At 37.1% G+C, this 23,348-nt stretch overlaps 1 protein-coding gene across 1 annotated transcript in view; it reads left to right on the top strand.

Annotated features, from left to right (window-relative positions):
- The window catches only part of RABEP1 (rabaptin, RAB GTPase binding effector protein 1), a 93,015-nt gene that overhangs the window by 24,526 nt on the left and 45,141 nt on the right, over window positions 1–23,348 (top strand). The window contains exons 2-4 of the mRNA XM_020912956.2: window positions 3,887–4,015; window positions 21,201–21,404; window positions 23,164–23,324. Coding sequence (XP_020768615.1) covers window positions 3,887–4,015; window positions 21,201–21,404; window positions 23,164–23,324 — 494 coding nt within the window. The remainder of the gene's footprint in view (window positions 1–3,886; window positions 4,016–21,200; window positions 21,405–23,163; window positions 23,325–23,348) is intronic.

Here is a 23,348-nt window from a genome sequence, read left to right as displayed (position 1 = left end):
GTACAGGTCATTTGCCAGCTGAAAGGCCACTTCTGAAACAAAAGATTTTTGTTTTTAGCAAATTTTATTTTAGCAAATTATTTGTCCTGGGAAAATATACGTGTAGTTTTAAAAAGTGACACTTTAGTGTGTTAAAATATTTTAAAACCATTGAAGTAAGTTATGTGTACTTTTTTTTTTTAATTTTTTTTTTTTTATTAGTTGGAGGCTAATTACTTTACATCATTACAGTAGTTTTTGTTATACATTGAAATGAATTAGCCATGGATTTACATGTATTCCCCATCCCAGTCCCCCCTCCCTATGTGTACTTTTTATGAGCAGAGAAATTGAGATGGAGCAATAGGACAAAATTATAACCACTGAAACTAAAAAAAAGGAGCAGCTTACTACTTTTTAATTTAAATCCAATCAGGTGTAACTTATCCTTTTGATTAGCTTTGATTCAAAGAGACAACCACTCTGAATATAATTTGGCCTATTCTTGCCAGTCTTTTATATATGTGTGTGTATATATATATATATATATCTCCATAGATCATATTATGTATCAATATAATTTTGTGTCTTAATCTTTTAATATAATTTTTCTGACAATATTATTCCATTGGATGGATGCACATACCTACAATACTTTATAGTTTCACTTTAAAGTCAGTGATACACAAGTTAAGACTTCTGAGTTTCAGGAACTGTTCAGATTCTTTTGTTCCACTGGAGTTATGCATTGTTGTTGTTGTTGTTGTTGTTGTTTTTTTTTTTGCTTGAAATAGGTGTTTTCCTGAATCTTAAATGTTTTTAAATAAAAAAAGTTCTGACTGTAGTAACGTTTAACCTAGATTGTGTTTTTCCCCCCATTGATAATGTCTCATCAAGTTTACTATACTGTTAGAGTGTAATAGTAGGACCCAGCTTGAGGCTATTGCATATTCTCACATTCATGTCAAAATTAGGGAAGGAGATATACCTAACAATTATTGCACCTTTCCTTCATTTATTTGCTGTATTATTCTTTTCTTTCTGTGTTGTTGCTTAATTCAGACACTTTTGGAAGGCAGCTATGCTCATCATTATACCACCAATGCAGACATTTTGAATAAATGATGTAATAATTTTTCTCTTTGCATGTCAAGCCTTAAAAGAAGTCATTGCATAACAGTGTGCTCCCTTTATTTTATTACTCAGAGGAGGGTAGCAGTATACAGAATATGTGGAATGTTTAGCAGAGTCTGATATGCTAATAGCTCTCAGCTGTGAGTTACAGCAGGCTTACTGTTGTTGAAGTTGGCATTAATGGTGGCATGTTGCTAGGATGATACATGGTAGTAGGGAATGATATGAGCTGGAAATCTAAGCATGGAACTGAGTCAGAATCATGAGGCTAGAAGTGACTTCTGGTCTTTTGTCAAAGCTGGTTCATCACTCTGCTGTTTTCCCTTATTCATTTAATATCAGTAAATCTTACTAGTTTATAGCTAGCATTTACCGAGTTTTTCTTATATGCCAGGCTAAGTGGTTTTTACATGAGCTATTAACTAGTTATTGTGAACTGCTAGTCGCCATGTTAAAAAAAAGTATTTTGTGTGATGAGATCTATTTTCAGTTTGATTTGTGGTTGGTTGCTCATGCATTATGATTTAAGAGATGCCCGTTTTTAAACTTTCTTGCTGTTTTATGCAAGGTGAATTGATTTTTCCAGATAAAGCTGTAGAGGCATTCTTACAGAAAGCAGTTGTTTGGGCCTTTTTATGTGTTGTAGAACTGCAGTATGTTGGAAATAGTTGAGGTGGATTTAAAAAAATTTTGGGAGGATTAAAAAATTTTTTTATTAAAAAAAAAAAGAATAAGAGAGTTAGTTACTTGGTATATCCTCAAGGGGATAACGACTGCGGGAATTGAAATTTGTCCTCAGTTGTGGAGAGAGGCAGCCAGATCTGTGGGTGTGGACTGCGCCTCAACTGTAGATCAGAGCCAGGACAGGGTGGGGAGTATTGGAAACACACTTAATTTTTCTTGGCTGTAATTTTAAAGGCTATATTTTAGTTTTTATTGATTTATTAGCTTCAGTTCCTAAATATAATGTCGAAAGGTATGGACATTTTGTTTGTGTGTGTGCTTTAGTGGAAGGTAGTAGTGGGTGGGAGTATAGTTTTTAGTGACAAGTAAGAACAGAAGTATCATCTTTCTTTATTTCCCATTGCTTTTCCCTAACTCATGTTTTAATAAGTAGCTACCTGTAACTAAAACGTGAAGTGGAAAATTTGCCTAATTTATTTAACAATTGGAATCTGGACAATTAAAAATACCAAGACAAGTAAATAGCACAGAGAACTTATTTTCTTCATGATTTCAAAAGTAAATATGAAATAACTACGCATTTCCCTCTTCTAGTGGATTCTCGATTCCTCTTTTTCTCTGAGGGTTAACACGTGTTCAGATGATCAGATGTCATTCTTTGCTTTGACCCCAAGAGCCTAGATGTTTGCTCCTCAAAATATCTCCTTACCTTTAATGACAGGGAACTCAAAGCAGCTATCATTTTCTCTTTATGCCATGGATTGCTTTGATGCTGTTAGATCTGTAGTGAGGCTTGACTGAAGATGTCATGGGAGCAAATAAATACTGGTTCTAATTATTTAGTATTGAAGGAGTTGTAGAGAACTTTGATAAGCACATGGAATAAATTAATTAGCCATAATTCTATATCTTGTAGACAGATCATTGCATTTTTTCCAGTCTTTTTTTTTCTGTGTGCTATAAAATTATAAGCTCAATGTAATTGAGTAATAGGTTTAGAGGAGTATTAGGGCCTTCAGAGAGAATCTCAGGTCATGGTTAAAATTTTAGTAAATTGTTATTATCTGGTTGTAGGGATCCGAGACCTCTGCTGACCTAGGTAGTTAGGCAGATGTGTTACTACCGATAACACGTAGTATTATCTGCCTTTCTGGGAGAAGGAAATGGCAACCCACTCCAGTATTCTTGCCTGGAGAATCCCAGGGACAGAGGAGCCTGGTAGGCTGCCATCTATGGGGTTGCACAGAGTCGGACACGACTGAAGCGACCCAGCAGTAGTAGCAGCAGTCACTACCGAGAAGCCTCTCCCGGAGTGATGAGGGCCACAGCTCCATGGCTGGGTCACTGCTGGGGTGAGGACGCCGCGAGAGTGGGCGTCCCTGGGCTCCCCTCTCTGTGCCTGAGCCAGAATGCGCTCAGGGTTTGGTCGGGGTACGCATTTATGTATCAGCTGCGGCCAAGGTACAGAGCTCCTCAAGTAAAAACGGGTCCCAGCCTCTGCCGTACCACAATCAAGTTAATCTAAAAACCAGATAATCTCCCAGTAATGGAGCGTTCATACAGAATGGACAGTTCATTATCCTTTCTATATGAGCGGTTTTTTCATTATAATTTCAGTATAATGAGCCATCTTGAAAGTGGGAGAGTGGTTCAGTCTGGAATAGCTGTCCTAATCAGTGTGCCCTTTGGATTTTGATCAGAACACACGAGAGAGACAGGAGCTAGCAAGATTGGCAGTGGATTTATTTGTGGGATAAACAGCCCAAATAATCCAATATTTAACAAATCCATAAGTGGATAGACATACTCAGTTATACAAAGGAACTTTGAAGGTTTCTTTTGGGAAATTTGCTTTATGTGATTCTCTATATATGTACATTTTCAGCTTACAGGATTCATTCACAACATGTATATTAAGTCGAGTAGAAGTGTCTTTTATGAAAAATTAGAATTTCCGTGAATATATTGGATCTTTGGGAGAAGCTTGACCACTTGTTTCTTTATAGAAATATGCAGCTGCAATACTAATCTATTCTTGTAACTTAATTTATAAATAAAAATTATTGTTAACTAGTATTTTTCTTTTCAGTTTCTCTTCAGCAGCGGGTGGCAGAATTGGAAAAAATTAATGCAGAATTTTTACGAGCAAAGCAACAGCTTGAGCAAGAATTTAATCAAAAGAGAGCAAAATTTAAAGAGTTATATTTGGCTAAAGAGGGTAAGTTTATAAGTTTCCCCCTAACCCCCGTACTAAAACTGTCTTAAAATGTCAAGTTTTTTGGTAGTATATACAATGTTAATTTTAATCACTGAATAAATCTTGATTTTATTTCTAGTTGCATTGTATAATAGAAACCTATTTAGAGGTTAGGGTTAAGAATGAAATTGTAAAACAAGTTGAATAATGGATTATTTAGATATTTCTTGGTCTTTTGACCTTAATGATATTTAATATGGTAGGCTAGATAGTCCTAGGGCACAGGACTTTCAGTCCTCTTAGCACTTGGGAGATAGCCCCAGGTAAATCAGGACAGTTGACATTCTAATAATAGCCTTAGCTGTGTTATATTAAAACTGACATTCATGTAATTTATTCAACAAATGTTAATTATTCATTAATATGTTTAATACCTACTATCAGGTAGGCATTGTGCCTTGGTCCTGGGTATACAGAAGGGGCAAGATTTGTGTGGCTTTTTTATTCATAGAAGTTTGATTCTACTGAAGAAAAAAGATTAATAGTGCACTTAGTCGCTTAGTCATATCCGACTCTTTGCGACCCCATGGACTGTAGCCTGCCAGGCTCCTCTGTTCGTGGGATTCTCCAGGCAAGAATATTGGAGTGGGTTACCATGCCATCTTCCAGTGGATCTTCTCGACCCAGGGACTGAACCCAGGTCTCCTGCATTGCAGGCAGATTCCTTACCATCTGAGCCACCAGAGAAGCCCAGGAATACTGGAGTGGGTAGCTTCTCCCTTCTCCAGGGGATCTTCCCGACCCACAACGCTCTGAGATGACATCTTGCAATGGCTTTGATTCCATGTCCCTGCCAGACTCTGCTGAGTCCCCAAAAAAAGCAAAGTGTATAAGGCAAATGGACAAAGTGTATAAGGCAAATGTGTGAGGGCATATCATGAGGGAAACCTACTCTGAAGGATGACGGGAAGGGTTTACATTTTGGATATTGACATAGGAAGGTATAGATATGGTTTCTAGAGCCCTCTAGACCAGTGAGTGATTCTCAGAATGTGATTGTGAAAGAGCAGCATCTCATTAATAATCTCCTGGGGAACTTGTTAGAAATGAAAAATTGTGGAAGCTACCCCGGACTTACCGAATCTGACACTCTGGAATTAGAGTCCATAGCAATTGATGTTTTAAGGAGCTCTACAGGTAATTCAGATGCACATCAAATTTTGGGAATAGATGCTCTAGTATAGACCAGCAACTTTCAGACTCTAAAGTGGATAAAAATCACCCAGAAAACTTGCTGGAACATAGTATGTTGGGCTGGAGCCTGAGAATTTGTGTTTCTAATAAGCTTGTAGATGATTGCATTACTGTCAGTCCAAGGGCCACAGTTTCAGAACCATTACTCTAGACTGGTGATCCTTCAACATTTAAGTTTATCTACTCTGTAAAATATTCACATACACCCCTCATTCCTTAAAAAAATTTTAAATTTAAAAAGATTTGAAGTATGTCAATTCTATTGTATTGTTAATGATGACAATTTAAATAAAAAATTCATGCTTTAGACATATCCAGTATAGTCAGTCATAGTGATTTATGATAATATTCATCACTGATCCATTGAATAAAAAAAAGTGAATAAATTCTTTAGCAGGAATTTTACATTTTCCGCCCTTGTGTTATTTTTAACGTCTTCCTCGGAATTTTATTCTAAAAAGTGATTTTTAGAACACAAATTTGAGTGTGCATCAGAATTTTACCTCTAGGGTTTATTAAAAGGAAGATTGCTGGGCTCCACCCCCAGGGTTTCTGATTCACTAGATCTGTGGGATCCTAGACTTTGGATTTCTAGAAAGTTAACAAGGTAATGTTGCTGTTGTTGGTTCAGGTACGACACTTTGAGAACCACTGGCCTACAGTAATATTTTGTGCTTGAAAGCCATTGGAAAAATTGGTCTGACTGTTCTGCAATAAAAATGTGCACATAAATTTCTTTTGTATTGCATTATCACAGTAATTTAAAATATATAAATGATTACATCATAAATATTGTATACACTTAAAAAATAGTATGATAAGGTGTAAAAATTACTGGAAATGCAGGTCTTAAGAGATATATTGGTTCTTCCACCCAATTAAGTCATTAACCTCTAGTGAATATTATTAATGTCTAGAAAAAGATATGTTTCAGTTTTTTTCTTTTCTTTCTTTCTTTTTTTTTTTAAACTAGATATAAGTTGGGAATTTCCTAGTGGCTTAGTGGTTAGGATTCTGGGCTTTAACTGCTGTGGCCCGTGTGCAATTCCTGGACAGGGAGCTGAGATCCCATAAGCTGAGCAGTATGGCCTTAAAACAAAACAAGAATAGATGTAAGTTAAGCCCCTGATCTCATAAAGAAGTAGATGGAAATAGAAGTTTTTCTTTTTTTAAATAGTGATATTTAATTCTCTTAACTCTTTCTGAATTACGTGTTCAATCACCCAGTGCTCTAGCTTCAATTTTATTTTATATACTGACAACTCAAATAGGTCTTCTTTCAGTTTTGTTGAAGTAGACTTTGCAGTCCATGCATGCATGCGTGCTAAGTTGCTTCAGTCATGTCTGACTCTGTGACCCCATGGACTGTAGACCACCAGGCTCCTCTGTCTATGGGATCTCCAGGCATGAATACTGGAGTGGGTTGCCATGCCCTCCTCACGAGGATCTTCCCATTCCAAGGACTGAAGCCATGTCTCTTATGTCTCCTGCATTGGCAAGTGGGTTCTTTACCACTAGTGCCAATCATGTGACCTGCCAATAGATTTGTTACCCAGTTACAAGTCATTCACTTTGTTACTGACAGTGGTGTTTTTACACAATAAGGCAGTGAAAGTGAGGAAAGTGAAGTCACTCAGTCGTATCCGACTCTTTGCGACCCCATGGATTGTAGCGCTACCAGGCTCCTCCGTCCATGGGATTTTCCAGGCAAGAATACTGGAGTGGGTTGCCATTTCCTTCTCCAGGAGATCTTCCCGACCCAGGGATTGAACCCGGGTCTCCTGCATTGTAGGCAGACGCTTTACCATCTGAGCCACCAGGGAAGTCCAATAAAGCAGTGAACCATAGTAAAACTCAGGATAGGTGAAAGCCTTTCATTTGCTATGTAGGTAGAAGGGTATTAAGAGAAGGGAGGTGCAAGGAGAATCTACACATAAACACCTCTCCCTTTTAGGAAAGATTTTTATGGAAGTTGAGGATCTAGAATTTGATTCCTTTAAAACACCATGTGGCTCTGAATTCCTTGGAAGATCTTTGCGTACCCGCTCAGGTACATGTAACTCACTTTGAAAACCACCGTCCTGGAGTGGTGTTATTCAGACTAGGTTGTAGCTCTTTGATGGATAGTAGAATTGAATGGGTTGTGACCAGCAGTTTTTTGAAAAGAAATACAATGGAAAATAACAGAGCACATTATTTACCTGGTAAGGTTAAGTTACAAACAAAATTTTCTGTTTCAGTTACATATACACATGTATGTATAGAGTTGTGTGATAAAATATATTTTTTGGTATGAATCATGGTAAAAACAGTTTGAAAGTCATTGTTCTATAGGATGGAAAGTTGCTAGGGCTCACAGAATTCAGCCCTTGCCTTGGAAAGGTTTATTCACTGCAGTGTGGAATTGGATGGTTTTCTCATGGGTTGCAGGAGGGCTGGCTGTTCCCTGTTAATTTTTTTCCTTCATAGGCTGACAAGGACATGGGAAAGCTAGTGTTCCTGTCTAGACATGGTGGTAGTCTGCAAGACACTGTGGAGGTTGGGATGAATGAGATATGGTTTTTATCTTCAAGAAAGTATAGTTTTCCTTATCTTTTCTGAGGTTATAAAATTGCCTTTTCTATAAAATTCTGAAAAAATGAAAATGACTAAGAAACTCATTTCTGAAATACATTATCAATTGCAGTTTTATATCTAAGCAGCTTTGAATGTGGGTTTGTTCAAAAACATACCTGGTATATTAAAATTGCTTTGAATAAATCTAGACCCAGTAAATAATCTGTATGTGTACTTTTGTATCTTTACTATCTGAAGTTCTCAGTGAACTTAAACTGGCCATAGAAAATAGGTGAGTTACAGCCCAGGTTGGATGCATGAGACGAGTACTCGGGCCTGGTGCACTGGGAAGACCCAGAGGGATCGAGTGGAGAGGGAGGTGGGAGGGGGGACCGGGATGGGGAATACATGTAAATCCATGGCTAATTCATTTCAATGTATGACAAAAACCACTGCAATGTTGTAAAGTAATTAGCCTCCAACTAATAAAAATAAATGGAAAAAAAAAAGTAAAAAAAACAAACAAACAAAAAAAAGAAAATAGGTGAGTTAAATTTTTATGAATTTCAAAAGGAATATTGTGATTCTTTTTGAGAGTTTTTAGTGTCATTTCTAAAGAAATTGCACAATGTGTAAAAGGTAGAGATTTAGTTTATGGATGTCTTTGCCTATACAAATTCAAAGATGTCCTCTAAAGCAGCAGCTCATCTTGTTGCATGAAGTATAAATCTAGTCTTCTATGATTTTCACCGGGGGTAACAGTGTAAGTTATGGTTTTGTTGTGTTCAGTAGTCTGTATGTTTTATCTTTCAGCAGATCAGGTCACAATAACCCCAGAAGTCCAAATATTGGTATTTTTCCCAATTAGAATAGCTTTTGCTTTGGTGTTGTAATAGCTGTGCTTTCATTTATTTGGAGAGTGGCTGAAACAGAAGTGCAAATAGTAATGAGAAGCACTAACAGGGGGTATTACTTCTTGGCTCCCCTTACTGCCTTTTCCTGCCTTAACACTCATTCTTTTCCCAGCTGACATCAACGGGGAATGTTATAAATACTTAAAATTCTGTTACTTTTCTGCTGAGATTGAAAAAGGGATTTAACTTTCAAAAAGCAGTTTTTGATTTAGGTTTCCCCTTTAACCAGTTTCAGTACAAAGCTTGGCACTGCAACAAATCCTCAGTTTTGAGCAATGAGTAAGAGCCTGTTACACAAGGAATCAAACAAAAGGCCATAGAGTTCTCAATTTGAAGGAGAATAGTAGAAATAGAGCTCATGTTAATCACCAGAAGACAGTGACATTTTCTAGTGGTGTTCAAAACGATTTTGTACATGGTCATTACTTATATAAAGCTCTGATGCCAACTAACCAGAGCAATAATTAAAAGCTTGGTTTAGGAAGATACGTAAAAAGAATTGCAGGAGAAGAGAATGGAGGGAATAGTAAAGAATATTTTAGGAGATAATGACTGGAATTTTTCAAGCATTAAGAAACAGAAGTATATCTTCAACATAAGTATGGAGTACCAAGTAGGGTAAATAATAGTAAATTTATACTTTAAAGATATAACAATTTTGAGCAATGAAATTTTAAAAAGCTAGCAAGGATGTACCCAGGGAACCAAAAAATACAGTCTTTTATATTCATCAGGGAGGCCTGGCGTGCTGCGATTCATGGGGTCGCAAAGAGTCGGACACGACTGAGCAACTGAAATGAACTGATATTTATCAGGCCTCCCTGTTCATCACCAGTTCCTGGGGTTTACTCAAACTATGTCCATTGAGTGGGTGATGCAACGCAACCATCTCATCCTCTCGTCCCCTTCTCCTCCTCCCTTCAATCTTTCCCAGCATCAGGGTCTTTTCAAATGAATCAGTTCTTTGCATCAGATGGCCAAAGTATTGGAGTTTTAGCATCAGTCCTTCCAATGAATATTCAGGACTGATTTCCTTTAGGATGGACTGGTTGGGTCTCCTTGCAGTCCACGGGGCTCTTAAGAGTCTTCTCCAACACCACAGTTCGGAGCTCAGCTTTCTTTATAGTCCAACTCTCACATCCGTACGTGAATACTGGAAAAACCATAGCTTTGACTAGATGGACTTTTGCTGCCAAAGTAACGTCTTTGCTTTTTAATATGTTACCTGGGATTGTCATAGTTTTTCTTCCAAGGAGCAAGCGTCTTTTAATTTCATGGCTGCAGTCACCATTTGCAGTGATTTTGGAGCCCCCAAAAATAAAAGTCTGTCCCTCTTTCCACTGTTTCCCCATCTATTTGCCATGATGGGACCAGATGTCATGATTTTCGTTTTCTGAATGTTGAGTTTTAAGCCAACTTTTTCACTCTCCTCTTTCACTTTCATCAAGAGGCTCTTTAGTTCTTCGCTTTCTGCCATAAGTATGGATCATAAGGAGCACTTAAAATATCATGTATATCTGAAAGGAATACTTTACATATTTTAAATGTCAAGCTACTTATCATATTTTCTTACCTAATGCAGTTAGAAAGATTTTAAACAATGTAAATTTTTTAAAAAACTTTGGAAATTAAGAATGCATTCCTATTGTTCATGAGTTAAAGAGGAAATCATAATGAAGACTGTAAACTACTTAGAATACAATGAAGGTATTTGTGGGATGCAGCTAAAACAGTATTTTGCAAGTAAGCTTATAACTTTAAAGACATTTATTAAAATTAGTTTATTAGAAAATGTGAGGGTATAAGAAAGTGAAACTAAGTGATCTAAATGTTCAACTTCAAAAGCTAGAAAAAGTGAACTCAAAGAAAATACAAGAAATAGAACAATAGAAATGGAAAGTAAAGTTGAGTTAAGCTCAATAAAATCAAAAGCACATGTTTTGGATGTACTTTGAAAAGATAGGAGTGTTCATAGTAGCACTATATTTTTAAAAATTAAAGTTAACTCAAGTATAGTTGATTTATAGTGTTTTTGGTATATAACAAAGTGATTCAGTTGTACATATATATTCTTTTTCATGATCTTTTCCATTTTGGTTTATTACAGGATATTGAATATAGTTCCCAGTGTTATACAGTCAGACCTTGTTTATTTTATGTATAGTAGTTTGCATCTGCTAATCCGAAACTCCTAATTTATCCCTTCACCACCACCTGTCCCCTTTAGTAACTATACATTTGTTTTCTATGTACTGAGTCTGTTGTGTAAATAAGTTCATTTGTTTCATATTTTAGATTCCACATATAAGGGCCAATCCATCAGGAAGACAAAATAGTTATATACACATCTAACTACAGAATCCCACAATACAGGAAACAAGCTGACAGAAATGAAAGGAGAAAAATACAGTTTTACAGTAAGATTATATTTTTTTAGTACTCCACTTTCATTAATGAGTAGAATAATGAGATCAACAAGGAAATAGAGGATTAAGTATAAAAGGATTGATAATACAGTGTTTGCTCTCTGATCACAATGGAATAAAATTTGGGAAACTCACAAATATGTGGAAATTTGGTGATATACTCCTGAGTTATCAACAGCTGAAAGAAGAAATCACGAAGAAAATTAGAAAATACTTCGAGATAAATGGAATTGTAGGCATGCCATGCCAATCCTTATGAAATGCAGCTGCATCAGTCCTTAGACATATATAACTATAAATGCTTGTATTAAAGATTAAATATTTCAAATCAGTAATCTACTCTTTCACTTTATAACACTGGAAGAAGTGTTAATGAAGCCTAAAGCAAGTAGAAAGAAAGAATTAATAAGGATTAGAGTAAAAATCAGTGAAATACAGAATAGAAAATTGGTGAAACTGTTACTGCTTTCTGTGGAAAGAGCAACAAATTGACAAATGTTTAGCTAGATTGGCCAGTAAATGAATACTGACCTTACAGAAATTAAAAAAAGTATAAGGGAATATTATGAATGAGGAAGTGGGTGAATTCCTAGAAAGATACAAGCACCAAAACTGACTGAAGAAGTGGAATATCTAAATCGGACACGTAGAAAATAAAGAGGTTGAATTTGTAATTAAAAAACTGCCCCCCGCCCCACCAAAATTAAAAGAAAAGCTGAGGCTCAGATGGCTTAAGTAGTGAAGTTTACCATATGTTCAAAGAATTAACACTTATTCTTCTCTAACTCTCCTAAAAGTAGACAGAAAGGGAACTTGCCCTCCTGATTCATTGCTTCTAATTCAGGGGGCTTGGGCTTGATCCCTTATGAGGGAACTGGATCCACATGCCACAACCAAAAGATAACTGCTTGCTGCAGCTAAGACCCTGTGCAGCCTATATATATATATATATTCAGTTCAGTCACTCAGTCGTGTCCGACTCTTTGTGACCTCATGGACTGCAGCACGCCAGGCTTCCCTGTCTATCACCAACTCCTGGAGCTTGCTCAAACTCATGTCCATTGAGTCAGTGATGCCATACAACCATCTCATCCTCTGTTGTCCCCTTCTCCTCCTGCCTTCTATCTTTCCCAGCATCAGGGTCTTTTCCAATGAGTCAGTTCTTCGCATTAAATTAGGTGGCCAAAGTATTGGAGTTTCAGCTTCAGTCTTTCCAATGAGTATTCCGGGTTGATTTCCTTCAGGATTGACGGGTTTGATCTCCTTGTAGTCCAAAGGACTCTCAAGAGTTTTCCCCAACACCACAATTCAAAAGCATCAATTGGCATTCAACTTTCTTTATAGTCCCAACTCTCATATCCATACATGACTACTGGAAAAACTATAGCTTTGACTAGACAAACCTTTGTCAGCAAAGTAATGTTTCTGCTTTTTAATATGCTGTCTAGGTTTGTCATAGCTTTCCTTTCAAGGAGCAAGCGTCTTTTAATTTCATGGCTGCAGCCATCATCTGCAGTGATTTTGGAGCCCCCCCAAAATAAAGTCTGTCATTGTTCCCCATCTATTTACCATGAAGTGATATTATAGTAGAAGAGGGGCTTCCCAGGTGGCACTAGAGGTAAAGAACTCGCCTGTCAATGCAGGAGACATAGGAGACATAAGACATATGGGTTTGATCCCTGGGTCGGGAAGATCCCCTGGAGAAGGAAATGGCAACCCTCTCCAGTTTTCTTGCTGGAAAATCCCGTGGACAGAAGAGCTTGGTGGGCTACAGTTTTATGTGGTTGCAGAGTCGGACACGACTGAAGCAACTGAGCATGCATAGTAGACAGAAGCATTTGCATACTCATTTTGTGAGGCTAGTATTATCCTGATATCAAAACAATATGGACATCACAAACAGAAAGCAAAACCAAGAAATTACAGACCAGTATCCCAATAAATCCTCAGCAAAATACTGGCAAGCCAAATACAACAGCACATAAAAAGAATTACACAGGGCAGCAGTGGAGACACAGAGAACAGACTTATGGACATGGGGAGAGGGGAGGAGAGGGTGAGATGTATGGAGAGAGTGACATGGAAACTTACATTACCATATGTAAAACAGATAGCCAATGGGAATTTGCTGTATGTCTCAGGAAATTCAAAACAGGCTCTATATCAACCTAGAGGGGTGGGATGGGGCAGGAGATGGAAGGGAGGTTCAAGAGATGGGGATATATGTATACTTATGGCTGATTCATGTTGAGATTTGACAGAAAACATAAAAATTCTGTAAAGCAATTATCCTTCAATTAAAAAATAAGTAAATTTTTAAAAACTCCATGCATGACTAAATAGGATTTATCCTAACAATATAAAGTTGGTTCAGCACCTGAGAATCAGTTAATACCACATTATTAGGATAAAAAGCAAAATAGGATCTTCTCTAAAGCATTTGACATAGTTCAACACCCTTTTATGATAAAAACTCTAGACCAGTAGTAGAAGGAATCTTCCACCTGATAAAGGGCATCACAAAAACCCCGTAGATAGTTATCTTTATTGTTGTTTAGTCACTAAGTCATGTCCAACTCTTTTGTGATCCCATGGACAATAGCCTGCTAGGCCCCTCTGTCCGTGGGATTTCCCAGGCAAGAATACTGGGGTGGGTTGCCATTTCCTTCTACAGGGGATCTTCCCAACCCAGGGATCAAACCCAGGTCTCCTGCATTGCAGGTGATTTCTTTACCGTCTGAGCCACGGGAATGTTAAATGGTCTAGTAACTGTAAAATAGCCTTTCATTTTCTCAAATGGTTAGACTTAAGAGTTACCATTTGACCCAACAATTCCACTCCTAGATTTATACAAGAGAAGGGAAAACATGTCCATACATAAACTTCTATGTGAATTTACATAGCAGCATTATTCATAGTAGTCAAAAAGTGAGAAACAACCCAAATATCCACCAACTAATATGTGAATTAACAAATGGTTTTTGTTTTCCTCCATAAAAAAAAATGAAGTACTTATATTACAACATAGATGAACTTTAAAAGAATGATGCTAAGTGACAGAAGCTAGTCACAAGTATGAATGGTTCCATTTGTATGAAATGTTCAGAATAGGTGATAGATAGGGATAGAAAGAAAGTGAAGAGGAACTAAAGAGCCTCTTGATGAAAGTGAAAGAGGAGGGTGAAAATGCTTTCTTAAAACTCAGCATTCAAAAAATGAAGATCATGGCATCCAGTCCCATCAATTCATGGCAAATAGGTGGGGAAGCATTAGAAACAGTGACAAACTTTATTTTCTTGGGCTCCAAAATCACTCCAAAATCACATAGTGACTGCAGCCATGAACTTAAAAGATGCTTGCTCCTTGGAAGAAAAACTATGACCAACCTAGACAGCATATTAAGCAGAGACATGGCATTACCAACAAAGGTCCGTCTAGTCAAAGCTATAGTTTTTCCGGTAGTCATGTATGGACGTGAGAGTTGGACTATAAAGAAAGCTGAGCGTCGAAGAATTGATGCTTTTGAACTGTGGTGTTGGAGAAGACTCTTGAGAGTCCCTTGGACTGCAAGGAGACCCAACCAGTCCATCCTAAAGGAAATCAGTCCTGAATATTCATTGGAAGGACTGAAGCTGAAACTCCAACACTTTGGCTATCTGATGCGAAGAACTGATTTATTTGAAAAGACCCTGATGCTGTGCATGATTGAAGGCAGGAGGAGAAGGGCACGACAGAGGATGAGATGGTTGTATGGCATCACTGACTCAATGGACATGAGTTTGAGCAAGCTCCGGGAGTTGGTGATAGACAGGGAAGCCTGGCGTGCTGCAGTCCATGGGGTCGCAAAGAGTTGGACATGACTGAGGACTGAACTGAACTGAGGGATAGAAAGTAGATTAGTGGTTGCCTAGAGTTAGAGGGTTGGGGAAGTGATAAAGAGTACTGGATTTCTTTATGGGGTGATTAAAATGTTCCATAATTGATTGTGGTTATGGTTGCAGAAGTCTATGCATATATTAAAACAATGAGCAATCACTGCAAACCTATTAAAATGGCTCAGATATAAAACACTGACAACACCCAAAGCTACTGAGGTAGAGCCACAGGAACTTTCATTCATTGCTGATGGGAATGCAGAATGGTACAGCCACTTCGGAAGGCAGTTTGGCAGTTTCTTACAAAACTGAACATACTCTTGGCATGTGATTCAGCTGTTTTGCTCCTTGGTTGTTTACCTGAATGAACTGAAAGTGTACGTCCATGCAAAACCTGCACAGAGATGTTTATAGCAACTTTCTTCATAATTGCCCAAACGTGGAAGCCACCAAGATGTCCTTCAGTAGATGAGCTGATACACTGTGATACAGTGGAATATTATTCAGTGTGAAAAGGAAATGAGCACTCACGTTATGAAAATTCACAGAAGAATTGAATGTTTACTAGCAAGTGGAAGAAGCCAACCTGAAATGACAATGTCTGTGAGTTTCTGGAAAAGGCAAAACTATGGAGACAGTAAAAAAAAAAAAAAAAAAAAAGCTAAGTGGCTGCCAGAGGTTAGGAGGATAGGAGAAATGACTAAGCAATACAGAGAGGATTTTTAGGGCAGTGAAACTTTTCTGTATGATAAAGAGTGGTGGCTACATGTCATCTTACAGTATCCTAATGTAAACTGTGGACTTCAGCTGGTAAGGATGTGCCATTGTAGGTTCAGAGATTGTGATTAATGTACTGCTGTGGTGGGGGACATTAACAGTACAGGAAGTTGTACCTGAGGGGGCAAGGCGTTTATGGGAACTCAGTACTTTTCTGCTCAGTTTTGCTATGAACCCAACATTGCTCTTAAAAGTAAAGTTTATTAATTAAAAAAAATATCTGGTAATTACCTCAAAATAATAAGTTGTAGAACGCAAACTGGTAGTTGGGACAGGATTGCCTGTGGCTGTATGGTGACTGGGTCTGAATGATTGGTACATGAGGCTTTAGTAATCATTTTAATATCTGGGAAGGCAGGTCCATCCCTCCACTTTATTCAAAACTGTGATGGGCTTTTAAAATTATTTACTGTGGGAAATGTTAGGTATATGTAAGAGTAAGCTAAATGTTATAAATAATGCTGTATTAAACAGTTTATTATTGGTATGAGAATAGACAAATAGGCCATACTTATAGAATAGAGGCTTCATAATCAGACCCTCATTTATATGGAAATTTGATATATAACATAGCATTATAAAATTGGGGAGACTGGGGCAAGGGTTTAGAACAAGGGGAAGATCTGTATAGAAAAAGTAGATTCCCGACTCACAGCTGAATGCCCGTGAACTGTAATAGCTGATCTATTCATACTGTGGTATTGCAATTAATGAATGAGGTAGTTGCGTGTATTCAGTTCAGTTTAGTTCAGTCACTCAGTCGTGTCCAACTCTTTGCAACCCCATGAATCGCAGCACACCAGGCCTCCTTGTCCATCACCAACTCCCGGAGTTTACCCAAACTCATGTCCATTGAGTCGGTGATGCCATCCAACTATCTCATCCTCTGTCGTCCCCTTCTCCTCCTGCCCCCAGTCCCTCCCAGCATCAGGGTCTTTTCCAATGAGTCAGCTCTTCGCATGAGGTGGCCAAAGTATTGGAGCTTCAGCTTCAGCATCAGTCCTTCCAATGAACACCCAGGACTGATCTCCTTTAGGATGGACTGGTTGGATCTCCTTGCAGTCCAAGGGACTCTCAACAGTCTTCTCCAACACCACAGTTCAATTTTCGGCACTCAGCTTTCTTCACAGTCCAACTCTCACATCCATACATGACCACTGGAAAAACCATAGCCTTGACTAGACAGACCTTTGTTGCATGTATTAGCAATCTCAAAAACTGAGAGATGTGAGGTAATTGTAGTAGAATACTGTGTTACAAGAGCATTAAGGTTTAAAAACCTGCAACATAAAGGTGTAAAATATGCATGGTAATAATAACTCCAAATTCCTGATCATTATTACCTCTGAATAGTGTATTTGTAATGTTTTATTTCTTAAGGTTAAAAAGGAATTGAAGCAGATGGGACAATAATATAAAAAATTATTAAGCTAAGTAATAGGAATCCACTATAGAATTCTTTATATTTGTTTCCATGAAATATTTTATAAAGTTTTAGTATTATCAAATGAAGTGTCTTATTTAGGTCCTAATCCAAACAAATTTTCAAAAAGACATTTTTGTGGCAGTTGGAGAAATTTCACTAAGATTGAATATAAGATTATATCAAGCAATTGTTAACTGTGACAGTGACGATGTTTATATAAGAAAGTACCCATGTTTTTAGAGATGTGTGTGTAGTGTGTTAGATGATGTAATACAGTTTCTGAGACTTACTTTAAAAAAAAGATTGTTGAAATAAATGGCAAAATGTTGATAATTGGTGATAGGTATGTGGAAGATTGTTGTAATACAATACTCTTTTGAGTTTGTTTGAAAATCTTCATAATTATACATGCAAAAGAAATTGTTCTTTATTAATAACTTGTGCTGTTGGCTACCATATTTGAAATGCTTTGTTACAAAAATTTTTTTAAGTTCTGTTTGTTTTCTGGTTTAAATATACACATACATATATATTTAATGTATATATTATATATCATATATAATATATAACCTATGTCTTATCTAAATATTTACAAAGTAAGTCAGGAATGAAATTTGATCCGCTCTTCTTCCAGGATCTCTACACTGCTTTTAACTATGAGAAAACATGCCAAAATTTGTATTTAGGTTTAATATTTATTTGAAGTTTTTCTATTCATAGTGACAACATGGTAGTGAATAGCCCTCTGTAATTTTAGGTAAGTCAGAAGTAGCGGGGATAATTAGCATGAGGAGGTGTTAAGTATATAAACTGCAGCCTTGACAGAATTGTATTAATTTCTCAGAAATTGATAAGCTATTCCAGAAATAATGCTTTTTATTTCACATTTTATGAAATAGCACTTAGAGTGTTGATACACACACCCGCATACACACACCTTCAGTGGTTTCATGTGTTTATGTCTTTACTCAAGTTTCTTGGTCATTCCCAGTCACACACTTACCACTGTTTTGTAGATATCCAGCTTGCCTTCAAGATACTTTAGATAGTTACTTTCTGCAGCTAATGTTCTTATACCTGCCTCTGGCTAATGTTTCAAGATATTTTAATAGTGGTGACAAAATGATGTGAAACTGACGTTGAGAGAGTACAGATTTCTTAAATGACTTCACTTAAAATTAGTATGACTAGTTTTTTTCCTGTTATTTGAACTACCAAATTGTTAGTTAATTCTTATGGTGGTTTGATAATATTGAATATCTTTACAACATTTAAAAGTTCTATAAACACTTTCTAACACCATACACAAAAATAAACTCAAAATGGATTAAAGATCTAAATGTAAGACCAGAAACTATCAAACTCCTAGAGGAGAACATAGGCAAAACACTCTCCGACATAAATCACAGCAGGATCCTCTATGACCCACATCCCAGAATTTTAGAAACAAAAGCAAAAATAAACAAATGGGACCTAATGAAACTTAAAAGCTTTTGTACAACAAAGGAAACTATAAGCAAGGTGAAAAGACAGCCCTCAGATTGGGAGAAAATAATAGCAAATGAAGCAACAGACAAAGGATTAATTTCAAAAATATACAAGCAACTCCTCCAGCTCAACTCCAGAAAAATAAATGACCCAATCAAAAAATGGGCCAAAGAACTAAACAGACATTTCTCCAAGGAAGACATACGGATGGCTAAAAAACACATGAAAAGATGCTCAACATCACTCATTATCAGAGAAATGCAAATCAAAACCACAATGAGGTACCATTACACGCCAGTCAGGATGGCTGCTATCCAAAAGTGTACAAGCAATAAATGCTGGAGAGGGTGTGGAGAAAAGGGAACCCTCTTACACTGTTGGTGGGAATGCAAACTAGTACAGCCGCTATGGAAAACAGTGTGGAGATTTCTTAAAAAACTGGAAATAGAACTGCCATATGACCCAGCAATACCACTTCTAGGCATATACACCAAGGAAACCAGATCTGAAAGAGACACGTGCACCCCAATGTTCATCGCAGCACTGTTTATCATAGCCAGGACATGGAAGCAACCTAGATGCCCATCAGCAGATGAATGGATGAGGAAGCTGTGGTACATATACACCATGGAATATTACTCAGCCGTTAAAAAGAATTCATTTGAATCAGTTCTAATGAGATGGGTGAAACTGGAGCCCATTATACAGAGCGAAGTAAGCCAGAAATATAAAGACCATTACAGTATACTAACACATATATATGGAATTTAGAAAGATGGTAACGATAACCCTATATGCAAAAAAAGAAAAAGAGACTCAGATGTATAGAACAGACTTGTGGACTCTATGGGAGAACCCGGGGGTGGGATGTTTCAAGAGAACAGCATCGAAACATGTATATCTAGGGTGAAACAGATCACCAGCCCAGGTTGGATGCATGAGACAAGTGCTCAGGCCTGGTGCACTGGGAGGACCCAGAGGGATGGGGTGGAGAGGGAGGTGGGAGGGGGGACCGGGATGGGGAATACATGTAAATCCATGGCTAATTCAATGTATGACAAAAACCACTGCAATGCTGTGAAGTAGTTGACCTCCAACTAATAAAAATAAATGGGGGAAAAAAAAAAAATAAAAGTTCTATAATTGATTTATCTATTTGATTTTTTCAAGTACTTAGACATTTATGCAGACAAGTGTTCCCGTTATTCTGGCTTTAGGGCCGTGTGATTCCTTTAAAGTTACACAGCAGGTTAGTGGTAGTCTTAGATCTTATTTTTCCACTGGTTGAGGTAGTTATTGTGCTCTGTAAATGCAATTGATAATTTTGCAAAGATGAGAAGTTCTTCTGCATAAATATTTTTTATAACATTAGATGGCAAAAGACATTAAAAAAAAAGTTGAGACAAACAACAGCAGACTGGGAAAAGTTTTGTAAGATAAAATAGGACTAATATCCAGTATATGTAAAATATCCCAAATTAGAAGAAAAATTCATCAGAAATCACAGGTGAAAGCACCAAAGAGGAAATCCTGGTCACTAATAAATACATGAAGAGATGTTCAACCTCTCTGTTAATAGGGAGCTATAGATGAAAACTCACCATTTTCTATCCACATGATACAGAGAAGGACTTTAAAAAAATGAAAAAGTGGTTTGGTGTAAGAAAACAGAACACCCACATATACTGTTGTTTATCTTTTTTTGAAGTCAATTTGGGCAAACAGTTGTGCTATTTAGGCTTAAATCGTGTAGTAGGCACATTATATCAACTTTATATTTAAGATATTGTAAGTGAAAGTCGCTCAGTTGTGTCTGACTCTTTACGACTCCATGAACTATGTACAGTCTGTGGAATTTTCCAGGCCAGAATACTGGAGTGGGTAGCCATTCCATTCGCCAGGGTATCTTCCCAACCCAAGGATCAAACCCAGGTCTTCCGTATTGCAGGCGGTTTCTTTACCAGCTGAGCCACAAGGGAAGTGTAGTAAAGGGGTGCTGAAAAATTAATCCCAACTTTAAAAAAGCCTTAACCTAGTAACTGCCATGTACTCTGGCTTTCATTTCTCTTTTCCACCAGGGAAGTCCTCAACCATTTCTTGAATTGTGTTTCAATAAATTGTTTTATCATTAAAACAACTTTCTGGGTGGTTATTTTTATTCCAGTTTTGTAGATGTGGAAATTGAGACCAGAAAGTTTAAATAAGTTTATTTAGCCAATAAGTGTAAGAGCCTCAGTTTAGCTCTAAAAGTATGGCTTTAATCACTCTTCGGTTACATAGTTAATAATTGATTTGTGAAACCCAGCATACCTTATACCTTAATTATTAAAATGATTTCATTTCCTAAGTCAGCATTTAAAAATGTAATGCTTAATTTCTTCATTGGAATGTTAACATTATAAACTTCATGCTTTATTTCTTTGTTGGAATGTCAGCCTGATAAAGGTGAACTTTTCATTAATGGAAAGTCTTTTTACTTTTTTGCCCCAGAGGATCTGAAGAGGCAAAATGCAGTTCTACAAGCTGCACAAGATGATTTGGGACATCTTCGGACACAGTTGTGGGAAGCCCAAGCAGAGATGGAAAACATCAAGGCCATTGCCACGGTGTCTGAGAATACCAAGCAAGAAGCTATAGATGAAGTGAAGAGACAGTGGAGAGAAGAAGTTGCTTCACTTCAGGCTGTTATGAAAGGTAAAGACAATTTTATTTTATGATTTTCTAAGATAACTGATTCTGATGACTGAGAACATTTGCAGAAGGTCTTAAAATATATCCTGAGTTTCATTTATGGCTTTATGTATTACTGTCTCTAAGATGAACGGGAAGCCAGTGAAATCATAAACAGAGTGTATCATCTGTATCTTTAACAAATTTAATGATGGAGAATTATGATAAGAGTGTTACAAATGAAAACTATAGTTCATTATAAGATTTAAAACAGGGCTTCAAAACGGATTCTCTTATAGGAGATAGGCCAGTAATGTCAATGAATGAAGTTGTATGAGCAAAGGAAGCGTGCTGAACTGGAGAGACCTCCCATGCAAAGAGTAAAGTTACTATTTATACTTGTTAGTTCCATCATGTCCAGTGTTGCCGTATTTTTATATTTTAAAGAAAAATTTGGATTTTTATGTGAAATTTTCACTCAGTCTGTGAGGTAGATTGGCCTATGAGTTAGAACAGGCTTTATGAGCTTCTTGTTGGTGACTGTAGATCTAAAGGAAGAGTAGTGGTTTAATCTCTATCAGCTGTTAGCGCCACCTGGGAAGTCCCATACTTAATTACTTCTTGCATTTCTGAAAATATGATAATGATATAAGCTGCCTCCTGAATCTTTGAGTTTCTGGAATTAGTTTAGTTAATAATATAAATGTGAAACAGTGGTTACTTTTTTCCCTGTCTTTGCAGTTATGTGTCATTGTTGCCCTAGTACTATTTATAAGAAGGCAAGTAAGACTAGCACTGTTTCTGAGTGTTTGGCTATCGTCTAGGGATTACTCTGATCCTCATGTTACAACCCACCACAGCAGCTTGCCCAAATAAGAGTTCATTTTCTCACAGGAGAAATTCGTAGGTAGGTAATCTAGGGCTGGGTACAGTGGTTCCTGATTTCATCAGTGTCCTAGGCTCCTTCAGTTCTTCTATTTCTTCATCCTTAGCATGTAGTTTTCAACTTCCTTTTACCTTGAGGCTGAAAAAAATGACTGCTCCTCCAGTCCACCTCAGTAAAGCAAAGATTTTCTAGAAATCTTCAGCATATTTCCCCCTTGCCCTCCCTCCCCCACCCCCCAGTTTATAGAGGTTTCTGGTTACACATAACTACCAAGACATGTAGAAATTCTAGATTTTAAATTGGGCCATTGATTTTTGGAACAAATTTGGGGTTTTATTAGAAAGAAAAAAGAGTGGAAATTAATGGACAACCAGCGGTATTTAGCACGTTTTAGGATTGTCTTGAAGATAGTTATTTTATAAAGACTTTATAGAATTTGTGTCTCACTTTAGAATCTTGGTATATAGTAAAACATTATGTCCCTTTTCTCACACTTTCATATATGTAGTTGTATTGGGACGACATGTTACGTTTGTCTTGGGAGTCATACAGTTTTATCTAAGAACATAGATTTTAGAATTGGTCTTAGGTTCGAATTCTAGCTCTGTTTCTTTCTAGTTATGAGACATTGGCCAGAGTATTTAACCTTTCCTAAGCTTTTTCTCATCTATAAAATAATATGTGGCACAGGTTTATTCTGAAGATTAGAGATGATTTAAAGTCCTTAGGAAAACTATGTGTAGTAAGAACTGGAAATGTTAGTGTTTTTAGTGAATTAAAATATTTCCAGAAACTAGGCTTGCTTACGTGCTTTATATAACTACTTTTAAAATTTTAGTGTGCCAGCTCATTTTTTCCAGAATGCTTAGACATGAAATATTTGGTGATGTTTTGTAGAAACAGTTCGTGACTATGAGCACCAGTTCCACCTTAGGCTGGAGCAGGAGCGAACACAGTGGGCACAGTATCGAGAATCTGCAGAGAGGGAAATAGCAGATTTAAGGAGAAGGCTGTCTGAAGGTCAAGAGGAGGAAAATTTAGAAAATGAAATGAAAAAGGTATGGAGGAATGTATTCATTTGT

The sequence above is a fragment of the Odocoileus virginianus genome, chromosome 17 (assembly GCF_023699985.2).
Source record: "Odocoileus virginianus isolate 20LAN1187 ecotype Illinois chromosome 17, Ovbor_1.2, whole genome shotgun sequence".
NCBI lineage: Eukaryota > Metazoa > Chordata > Mammalia > Artiodactyla > Cervidae > Odocoileus > Odocoileus virginianus.
This window is presented reverse-complemented; position numbering and strand designations above follow the sequence as displayed.